This window comes from Dendrobates tinctorius, unplaced genomic scaffold (assembly GCF_039654945.1).
Source record: "Dendrobates tinctorius isolate UK_male_01 unplaced genomic scaffold, ASM3965494v1 ptg000233l, whole genome shotgun sequence".
NCBI lineage: Eukaryota > Metazoa > Chordata > Amphibia > Anura > Dendrobatidae > Dendrobates > Dendrobates tinctorius.
This window is the reverse complement of record NW_027361900.1, coordinates 30,439-41,614: the sequence shown is the minus strand read 5'-3', so window position 1 is coordinate 41,614 and position 11,176 is coordinate 30,439. Positions and strand designations below refer to the sequence as shown.

At 43.5% G+C, this 11,176-nt stretch overlaps 1 protein-coding gene across 1 annotated transcript; it reads right to left on the bottom strand.

Moving 5' to 3' along the window:
* Window positions 1-4,729: 4,729 nt before the first annotated feature.
* On the bottom strand, window positions 4,730-10,804 carry LOC141060188 (uncharacterized). The gene is made up of 7 exons (XM_073556437.1): window positions 10,704-10,804; window positions 10,452-10,601; window positions 10,148-10,327; window positions 9,951-10,074; window positions 9,770-9,867; window positions 9,017-9,107; window positions 4,730-6,290 (listed from the first exon to the last, which is right to left on the bottom strand). The coding sequence occupies exons 2-7, from the start codon at window positions 10,527-10,529 to the stop codon at window positions 4,933-4,935; spliced, it is 1,929 nt and encodes a 642-aa protein (XP_073412538.1). The 5' UTR covers window positions 10,530-10,601; window positions 10,704-10,804; the 3' UTR covers window positions 4,730-4,932.
* Between the last annotated feature and the right edge of the window lie 372 nt (window positions 10,805-11,176).

Here is an 11,176-nt window from a genome sequence, read left to right as displayed (position 1 = left end):
TATCCAGCCCTGCATAGCCTCAATATTAGATAACAACAAATAACTTTGTTGCCCTATGAAGGGTTGGGGGGGGGCCCGAAAAATTTCTTGCACAGGGGCCCACAACAGTCTGTGTCCGCCCCTGAATCTGCAGATAGTTTATCACTATAGTCGGATGGTAGATATATATATCTAGATGGGAAAAGATGACTAGGGGGAAAGGGGGAGGATGGAATTAAGATGGGGAATTGTGGCCGGGGAGAGAGCACAGTAGGTGCTCATCCGCGCTGATTCTACCGGCAAGAATCTTCTTATGGGAGAGAATGAAGGGGGAACTACAATATATTTGATCATATATATTATATTTATACCTAATTTATAACCCACTTGCTGATTGTCTCTCTTAGGCCAGACACATCCACACAATCACAGGGAGTGAGTGTGAGGACAAAATAGTATTGTGACCCGGTCACTGCTTCACATAGAGTCTTCATTGCTAGTGCATAAATCCAGAAGCAGGGGAACGTGGCGAACCCCACAATGTCCACATACCAAAGAGGCACACACAGACAGGACCGATCTATAGAGAGGATTCCATTACCTAGAGGCGCTCTTTTATGCACGTTTCGCTTGTAATGCTTCCCCAGAAACCCCATTTTGTTGTGAATTAAATTTATTTATTTTAAATTTTTGTGGAAATACAAAAACTGAAAAGTGGGGCGTGCAATAGTATTCGGCCCCTTTAACTTAATACTTTGTTGCGCCACCTTTTGCTGCGATTACAGCCGCAAGTCGCTTGGAGTACCATATATACTCGAATATAAGCCGAGATTTTCAGCCCATTTTTTTGGGCTGAAAGTCCCCCTCTCGGCTTATATTCGAGTCATATACACCGGGGGGTCGGAGGGGGGGCGGGGGTGTCAGGTCATACTTACCCGTCCTGACGCTGTCTCTTGAGCCCCCAGCTTCTCCGCACTCTCTCTTCCTGCCTTCAGCGGTCACGTGGTACCGCTCAATAAACTCATGAATACATGCATATTCATGAGTTTTAATGAGCGGTATCACATGACAGCTGAACGCAGGAAGAGAGAGCGCGGAGAAGCTGGGGGCTCAAGAGACAGCATCAGGACAGGTAAGTATAGCGATACTCACCTGTCCTGCGTCCATAGCTGCTATGGGGGAATAATCTAAGGAGCTTCTTATGGGGTTAGCATATGGGGGAATAATCTAAGGATCTTCTTATGGGGTCAGCATATGGGGGAATAATCTAAGGATTTTCTTATGGGGGCAGTATATCGGGGAATAATCTATGGAGCTTCTTATGGTGGCAGTATATGGGGGAACAATCTATGGGGCTTATACTCGAGTATATACGGTATGTCTCTATCAGTTTTGTACATTGAGAGACTGAAATTCTTGTCCATTCTTCCTTGGCAAACAGCTCAAGCTCAGTGAGGTTGGATGGAGATCTGTTATGATGAGTCACCGAAGGAGGAAAAAACAAAATACCAGCTAAGTCCAGAAAAACCAGAGAGGTTGGCAGCTATCGGATTGCAGACCCCTGGACCTATTCACAACAACTAGCAGTAGCCGTGGGGGGTTCCTACGGTGCCCTAGACCCCTCGATCACAGCCGGAGAACTAGATAGCCTAAAGACAGAAAGGGGAAAAACTAAACTGCCCCAGAGCAGACCCCAAAGCAATAGGCAGCCCCCAACATATGACGGTGAAGCAAGATGAAAACACTAACACAGATAGAAAGATAGATTGAGCAAATGATGGGGCCCAAGCTAACTACATAGGACAGGATAGGAAAGCTGCTGTCTAACATCCGCAAAAACCCTATCAAAATGAGCCAACCGTAGGAAAAACAGGCCCTGAAGTCGCTAGGCTTCAAAAGACTATATCAGCACTCAGGTATATTCTGAAGACAGAGCAAAAGATCAACAGATCAGAGACAAAAATGGAATTCAGATCACCCCCAGCCGGGGATGGCAGAACTCCCAAAAAACAAGGCAAAACAAAAACAAAACTGAAGAGTACAAAGCAGAGCAGAAAAACTTAGCTTTGAGAAGCAGGAATCAGACTGGTCTCCAAGAATCCAGCAGGAAAATCACCAGCCAGGAAGAAGGGCATCGGCAGCCTTATATCCAGTCCTCAATTCCAGCCACCCAGTCATAATCTAGCTGCCCAGGTGTTTGATAATCAGCCTCACTACCTTCCTTCACCAGAGGAGGGAGTTCATCAGACCTCAATGGTGAAGGGAAAAATGAACTCACAACAGAGATCGTTTGTGAACAGCAGTTTTCACCTTTTTCCACAGATTTTCGGTTAGATTCAGGTCTGGACTGTGACTTGGCCATTCTAACACCTGGATATGTTTATTTGTGAACCATTCCATTGTAGATTTTGCTTTATGTTTGGGATCATTGTCTTGTTGGAAGACAAATCTCCATCCCAGCCTCAGATCTTTTGGAGACTCCAACAGGTTTTCTTCAAGAATGGTCCTGCATTTGGCTCCATCCATGTTCCCATCAATTTTAACCAGCTTCCCTGTCCCTGCTGAAGAAAAGCAGGCCAAAACCATGATGCTGCCACCACCATGTTTGACAGTGGGGATGGTGTGTTCAGGGTGATGAGCTGTGTTGCCTTTATGCCAAACATATCATTTGGCATTGTTGCCAAAAAGTTCGATTTTGGTTTCATCTGACCAGAGCACCTTCTTCCACATGTTTGGTGTGTCTCCCAGGTGGCTTGTTGCAAACTTTAAATGACACTTTTTATGGATATCTTTGAGAAATGGATTTCTTCTTGCCACTCTTCCATAAAGGCCAGATTTGTGCAGTGTACGACTGATTGTTGTCCTATGAACAGACTGTCCCACCTCAGCTGTAGATCTCTGCAGTTCATCCAGAGTGATCAAGGGCCTCTTGGCTGCATCTGAGATCAGTCTTCTCTTTGTTTGAGATGAAAGTTTAGAGGGACAGCCGGGTCTTGGTAGATTTGCAGTGGTATGATACACCTTCCATTTCAATATGATCGCTTACACAGTGCTCCTTGGGATGTTTACAGTTTTGGAAATCATTTTGTATCCAAATCCAGCTTTAATCTTCTCCACAACTGTATCACGGACCTGCCTGTTGTGTTCCATGGTCTTCATGATGCTCTCTGTGCTTCAAACAGAACCCTGAGACTATCACAGAGCTGGTGCATTTATGCAGAGAATTGATTACACACAGGTGGATTATATTTATCATCATTAGTCATTTAGGACAATTTTGGATCATTCTGAGATGCACAATGAACTTCTGAAGTGAGTTTGCTGCACTGAAAGTAAATGGGCCAAATAAATTTCGGTCGACTTCACAACTATGTCCCACTTGTTGATTCTTCACCAAAAATTTACATTTGGTATCTTTATGTTTGATGCATGATATGTGGGAAAAGGTTGAAAAGTTCCAGGGGGCCGAATACTTTCGCGAGGCACTGTGAGGCCGGTTTCACACTAGCGCATTTTCAACGCGCGCACGGCCGGGGGTAGCTCCGCCCCCGATCCGGCTCTCTGCCCGGCGTGCCCGCCCCTTCCTTGTAGCGCCGCCTCCTAGCGGACAGCGGCGCCTGCGATCGGCGCACCCTATCTTTAGCATAGGGTGCGCCGATCGTGCGCAGGCCGTGCGCTAGTTGCGCTTTGACCTGCGCTGCGCACTTATGACGGTGCGCCGTGCGCGCCAAAATCCGAAAAGTTCGATTTTGGCGCGCACGGTGCACCGTCAAAAGTGCGCAGCGCAGGTCAAAGCGCAACTAGCGCACGGCCTGCGCACGATCGGCGCACCCTATGCTAAAGATAGGGTGCGCCGATCGCAGGCGCCGCTGTCCGCTAGGAGGCGGCGCTACAAGGAAGGGGCGGGCACGCCGGGCAGAGAGCCGGCTCGGGGGCGGAGCTACCCCCGGCCGTGCGCGCGTTGAAAATGCGCTAGTGTGAAACCGGCCTAATTGTTATACTTCTTCCATATGGGCTTTCCATTTACAATTATATATATGTAAAGGATTTTTCTAAACTATATTTTGGGACAGATTTAGATACGTTTTATATACATACCTGATGATTTTTCTATGCATAATCTCTTCTTTTTACATTTTTTTATGTGTTTTGCTGTAATACAGATATATTTCATACTGAAATGTTGTTTATGGGAGTAACGTTTGTAGGCCATGTTGTTGATTTCTACTTCTGAATATATGGCGGACCTCGTTTGGGCTTTTTATATATATATATATATATATATAGTTAGACAAACGAGCTACATATAGTGGTAAAAGGTGTATACATGATAACCTCATAATGCAGGGAAGACATATTCTAGAATACTAAAGAAAGTGATAATACAAAATGACAATATTTAGGAGTATTTCACCAAACTCCATTACAGTCCATAAATCCCCATGTCCCTTTTATCTAATGTCATTACTCACATAACTCTTCACATATTGACTACTGTATTGTCCTCATCACAGACACTACTTACTACCATATGACACCATTATTTACTCTCACAATGCCCTGCAGCTACCCCTATTAACCCTTGTGTATGCCAACCATACCTGCTAATGGCTCTGATGTCATTTTATGTCTCCATTCTGGCTAGAGCTCCCACAAGGTCATCTCATTAGCTGCAAAGTTAGTTAGCGAAAGTTTTTCCAAGATGGCAGCTCAGTCTGACATGGCTGTCCAATATATTTAGTACTGATCATTCTCGTACAATGAGTGTTTTTATTGTAACATGGCCAAACATGAGGAATGACAAGGGGTTGTCCTAGTAGTGGTCAACACCTTTAAGAAGATACAATTTTGAGTTAAAATATTTCCAACATTTTGAACATGAAAAAAGCTTCTCCCCATATGACTTCCCTGATATTTATTAAGAGTTGATTTCGGTAGAAAACATTTCCCACATTAAGAATATGATACAGGATTCTCCCCTGTGTGAGTTTTTTGGTGACTAAGAAGAGATGATTTCTTCACAAAACATTTCCCACATTCTGAACAGGAAAAAGGCTTCTCCCCTGTGTGAGTTCTTTGGTGCTTAAACAAATATGATTTACAGTTAAAACATTTCCCACATTCTGAGCAGGAAAAAGGCTTCTCCCCTGTGTGAGTTCTATGGTGATAAACCAAACCTGATTTCCAGTTAAAACATTTCCCACATTCTGAACAGCAAAAAGGCTTCTCCTCTGTATGAGTTCTATGGTGATTAACCAAATCTGATTTCTGGTTAAAACATTTCCCACATTCTGAACAGGGAAAAGGCTTCTCCCCTGTGTGAGTTCTCTTGTGATTAACAAGATGACAATTCTGGTTAAAACATTTCCCACATTCTGAACATGAAAAACGTTTCTCCCCTGTGTGAGTTCTTTGGTGCTTAACACAATCTGATTTATTGCGAAAACATTTCCCACATTCTGAACAGGAGAAAGGCTTCTCCCCCGTGTGAGTTCTCTGGTGATTAACACAATCTGATTTATTGCTAAAACATTTCCCACATTCTGAACAGGAAAATGGCTTCTCCCCTGTGTGAGTTCTCTGGTGATTAACACAATCTGATTTATTGCTAAAACATTTCCCACATTCTGAACAGGAAAAAGGCTTCTCCCCTGTGTGAGTTCTGTGGTGCCTAACCAAATCTGATTTCTGCCTAAAACATTTCCCACATTCTGAACATGAATATGGCTTCATTCCTGTATGAATTCTCTCATGTGTAACAAGATCTGAATTCTGCGTAAAACATTTCCCACATTTTGAACAGGAAAAAGGCTTCTCCCCTGTGTGAGTTCTGTGGTGCCTAACCAAATCTGATTTCTGGCTAAAACATTTCCCACATTCTGAACATGAATATGGCTTCTCCCCTGTGTGAATTCTCCCATGTGTAACAAGATCTGAATTCTGAGTAAAACATTTCCCACAATCTGAACAGGAAAATCTATTCTCTGTTATGTGAATTTTTTCATGTTTAAGAAAAGTCTTTTCAAGAAAACTATTTCCATGTTCTGAATATGAAAATGGCTCCTTTCCTTTAGAATCAATTAATTTTTTACTGCTTATATTGTGACTTTGATTTTCCTTAGTAGTTGGTAATGAGCCAAAAGATGGGACCTGTTTCATAGGATCAGATGACAGATCTTTGCTGTGAAGGGATGATGGTATATCTGGAGTAATGTCATTCACTTCAATTGGATTCTGTGAGATCTCAAGATCATTATATTTAAAAATTGAAGATGTCAGCGTTCCCTCTGATCTCCTGGTGCAGTCATCTGCTAAAAATAAAACCAATTAATAATTTTGAATAAAATATCTTCAAATTTTATACTTTTGGACATTTCTACTTAAGCTGTCCATAAAAAAATACAAGCTTTTTAAAAATATTGAATTATTCTCCAAGACAACGACAGTTCACAGTCTAATCGAAAACCTCATAGCATGAACCAGTGCATCATGGTGTTCAATGGTTTGTTCATTCTGCTTCCCAAACATGGAATAAAAAGCCAACAATGTTATATAGGTCAAAATTATACCAATAAAACTTCTACTCATCTCACGGAAACACAAGACACCACTAAGGTCCATCATCTGTCAGAGGAAAACCAAAAGGTTTCCACAATATTTGTGGCTCAAAAGCTCTTGAAAAGCAACATGGCTTCCATAAACCAATCCAGCAATATCCGCTCTCCCAAAGTCAAATATCCACTCTCTTCTGAGCCTTGTAGTGCGCCCAAACCATATTTAGCATCCATGTATTTGGCATTACTATAGTGAGAAGAACCCACTTAATTTACGGTGTGTGTTTCCTGGAGCACAATCTGGGCATTATGTGTTGGATAATAAAATGGCAAATGTGCAATTTTCATGTTGCAACATCCAGTGCGAGCTAATTTCCGTAAAGTGTCACTACTCCCATAGAATAATTCACTGAGGGTTATAATTTCCATAATGGAGTCACTTTATGGGGATTTCTACTGCTTTAGTTTCCTGTAATTGTGTTATATTAGGGCATCTGCAGATGGTGTGTCCCCTCTCCACTGGAATCTGCTCCTGCGATGTTTGATTCTATCACCAAGCAGCGCCTTATTTATTGTGCAGGCGTTGCTGGTAATAGAAGAGACGTCGAAACCAGAAGCTCTGGGTGGCGCTGGCTCTGTCCAGCCACTAAGATTAGGGTGCCTGAGACCAGTAGTTTCATCCAGCCTGGCAGTATGGGTTTGTGTGCTGTCCAGCAATCTGGTAGCAATCTGCTACCTGCTTAAGCCAATTAGAAAGCACCAAACCCTACTAAAGCTTGAAGCATATTCCCGGAATCTGCCAGATACAGCCTTGTTCTCCTCTGCTTCAGTCCTCTGTGCTCAGCTGGTGTATTTGTTTCCTGGTGTAATCCCAGCCCGCTTACTGACTACACTTGTGTCTTCTGATTTTGTACTTTCTCTGCCATCCTGGTTATGACCAACTACCTGACTATTCTTCTTGCCATCTCACTCCACAGAATAGCAGGTAACACCATGGCCCAAGCCTAGGGGTCTCTGTGTAATTCCAGATCCATGAAGAGGGGTTAAGGGATGATGAGCAAGGCAATCACTGGGATCTGGAAAATAGAGTAGATAGAGCCAAGCCTTCTCATGGTGGCCATCTTTTCATATGACAGGTGATCACTAACAGTGCTCCCAATACATTGTGTGTGTAAACTATTCCATCAAGATCTGTGTGCGAAAAGCTAAATGGCGCTCCTTCCTTTCTTACCCTACCATGTGCCCAGAGAGTAGTGTACAACCATATATAGGGGATTATTGGATTCAGGAGACATTGGAGAATAATTTGTAAGGTCCATTTGTTTCCTATTATCCTGGTGAAAACTCTCTGGGTAATTAGAGTTTGGGGCACGGTGGCTCTTGGCAATCTAAACTATCGTAAGGGCCAATATTTTCTGTCAGATGAGTTTCAAGAAGAAATATTAAATATTCATAGAGAACTTTTTATAATAGTGCAGAGCTGATGTGTCTTATATTTAGATCTCAGGCATTTGGCAGAGGTAATGGAGACCTTATTTTAAAGGCTACCAGGTAGTTGCAGGCTCACATAAGTGAGGCAGGCCGATCCCACCATCATCAGACTACCATACAAAATGAACCTGTACAAAAAGAACTAGAATAAAAAAACATGTTACCGTATTTTTGGGATTATAAGACGCTCCCCAAATTTTGAGGAGAAAAATAGGAATTTTTTTTTTTTAATAAAATGGTGGTGTTTCTTATAATCCATGCGTCTTATTGCTGTGGTGAAGCGGGGTCCCAGAGTCGCTGCTGGAGGAGGCAAAGGTGGGGTGATGCTGCAAGCGGCAGGGTGGGATGAGGGGGGGTCCGATGTGCAGTGCACCGCTGCGATTGTTTGGTGCTGCTGGGGTGCCTGGTGCTGCTGCCCGGGGAGTCCGCTGCTGCGGGGGGACTCTGCCGACATTTCGTGAAAGGCCAGAACCCCCCGCATGTCCATGGTTTCCTCCTGTGTGGTGGACTCTGTGAACATGGCTGCTGGGGGGGCGGCACAAGCGCAGATGGAGATCTCGGTATCAAGATATCGGGAGATGATATTTCAGCCCTGAAATTAGATCTCAGGGATCTAGGAAGCCAACAGCATCATTACCCTCCACTTTCTCTTACAGGCCCAGCATAATATTTTTCTTCAAGTGATTTTATAACTTGTCAGCACATTCTACGTACGCTGTCATTTGGCTTTATAGTTTACAGATCTGGGCAGGGAACCGTCAACATCTTCTAATCCCAGGGGGGTAGGTGGATCCTCCAGGTCGTAAGTTCTATAGAAAAGGGCTTTCAATGCCCAAAGTCATTTGAACAGTTTTGGGTGGAGGAGAATGTTGTGGTCTGGAGGCAAAATGGTGATCATGGTAATACGGCCGGACTACACCACCGATAAAGCAGCCACAGCCGGTGACTGAGAGGAATCTGTGACTTCTCTGCATTCAGTGGTTACTACTCACCTGGGTAGTCATATGTGGGAATCTCCTCTTTACACGACTCATCATCTCTCACATATGTCTCTGTAGTAATAATATGGGTCAGATCTTCACCCTGAAACAAATATTGTAAAAGTCACAGACTGATGGAGAAGTCCCATCAATGATCAGCTTTAATCCTGCCATATCCATCGTTCTCATTATACAAGTTGTTGGAATAGGTTTAGTGCAACAACTCCATTCCTGTCAATGAGTGTTTAGTTGCTAGATTTGTATGCTGTTTATAAAGTTAAAAAAAAAAACTCACAGAGGCTCACACAGGGAGAGCATGTGACTGTATTTCCTGTTTTCCTGCTGTGTCTGTGTAAGAGAGAAGCAGCCTGCTGTAGATGCTGCACAGAGAGAGACACTCAAATGATTTATTCCTGATCTATTAAGCTTATCATATATTGTTCCTAAAAAAACAAGTTCTGTTGTCACACGCTTGGGGAGAATTGTGAGTAATCCGCTGCCAACACAAGGTCTGTGATGTATTAAGAGAAGTATAGAGTCTACATCACGTCAAATAATTATTCTCCTCTACTCCTTCTTGGTCAGATCTCTTCTGGAACACTGTGTCCAGTTCTGGGCACAACATTTAAAAAAAAACATTGACAAGCGAGAGCAAGATTAGAGAAGAGCTAACAGGATGGTGACATAAAACAAGACTGAGCACAAGACCGTCACAGCACTCTACACATCATAGGGGAGATCTCCTGACACCTTCTCTCCATCTACCTGATGATCCTGAGGAACACTGGGATCTTCTTGGTTACAGTCCTGTGGAAGAAGAGGACGGCGACATCTCTCTGGTGTTGTCCTCTTACTGGATAGATCTGGAGGAAACACATACAGGGACTGAATTCATTCTCTACATACAGATAATTATAGGCCGTGTGTATTTAGTCCTGTCTATTACCTGGAGATGTGAGGGGCTGGGGAACCTCCATTATGACGTCCTTGTACAGATCTCTGTGTCCTTCTAAATACTCCCACTCCTCCATGGAGAAATAGACAGCGACATCCTGACACCTTATAGGAACCTGACACATACAATGATACCGTCATCCCCCGATCCCTTCATAATGTTACTGTATAATGTCCCAGCAGTGTCACCTCTCCAGTCAGCAGCTCAATCATCTTGTAGATGAGGTCTAGGATCTTCTGGTCATTGATGTCCTCATGGATCAGGGGGTGAGGTGGAGGCCCCGTGATTGGGCTCAGGGGTCTTACCCATCCCTCAGACACAGGGTCCTGACAACGATCACTAGAGGTCTTCTTCACCACTGTGTAATCCTGGTTATGGAGAGACACATTAATAAATCTCACTCCAGACATTTCCAGAGTCCTCTCCAGTTCTGTCCATCTGTTATTCCCACAGATAAGAATGATGTAATGTGACGTCATCAGAATCTCTCACCTCTCCAGTGAGACGGAAGAGGATCTCTAGGGTGAGGTGTAATATCCTCTCCGCCATCTTGTCTCTGTCCATATCCATCCTTGATGGGGAAATCAGGAAAATTCTCTTCTGTAGAAGATCTTCAGTGAGAGGATCCGATATTGTAGAGACCTGAATGAGAAGATGATCCGATGTAACATCATAAGAATCCTGTGTAATAATACAATTACTGGAGATAATAAGGGAAACATATGAGGAGATTTATTATCTTACAGGGTTTAGTTTTCTTCCCTGACATCTACTAATAAAACCTATATATTTAGGCCACAGACAACAAGCAGTTTCCTCCTCGGAGTCGGCAGCTGAACACGTTCCTCATAGACTCATCTTCCATAACGCTAATTCTCGTCTCATTACCGACACTGGAATCGGCATTAGTAATACTGCAGGAGAGATTCATTACACACGACATGAGAAATAACTCCTTCATGATGAGGACGACATCTTCATCTTCTACTGCGGCTCTAGAGACAGATTTGGCCAGAGTCGGTCACTGACTCCATCCCCACCGGCCGTCTATATGAAGGTTTCCCGTCTTCCCCGCACTGGAATCTTCTCTCACGTTAGATCTCAGCTCTGAGTCACACACAGAAGTTTGAGGCTTTTAGAAAAGATTTTTAGTTTCCACAAACACAACGGACAGAAATGATCTGATCCCAAAGTCTCCATGTACAGTGATTTATGGG

Excerpts from the sequence above, each read along its gene's own strand:
- LOC141060188 (XM_073556437.1), bottom strand. The coding sequence starts at position 10,529 with ATGGATATGGACAGAGACAAGATGGCGGAGAGGATATTACACCTCACC. Across the intron at positions 9,108-9,769 it reads GTGTTCCTCAGGATCATCAG|GGTGAAGATCTGACCCATAT; the intron begins GTAGATGGAGAG and ends TATTTGTTTCAG. Across the intron at positions 6,291-9,016 it reads TCCCACATATGACTACCCAG|CAGATGACTGCACCAGGAGA; the intron begins GTGAGTAGTAAC and ends TTTTATTTTTAG.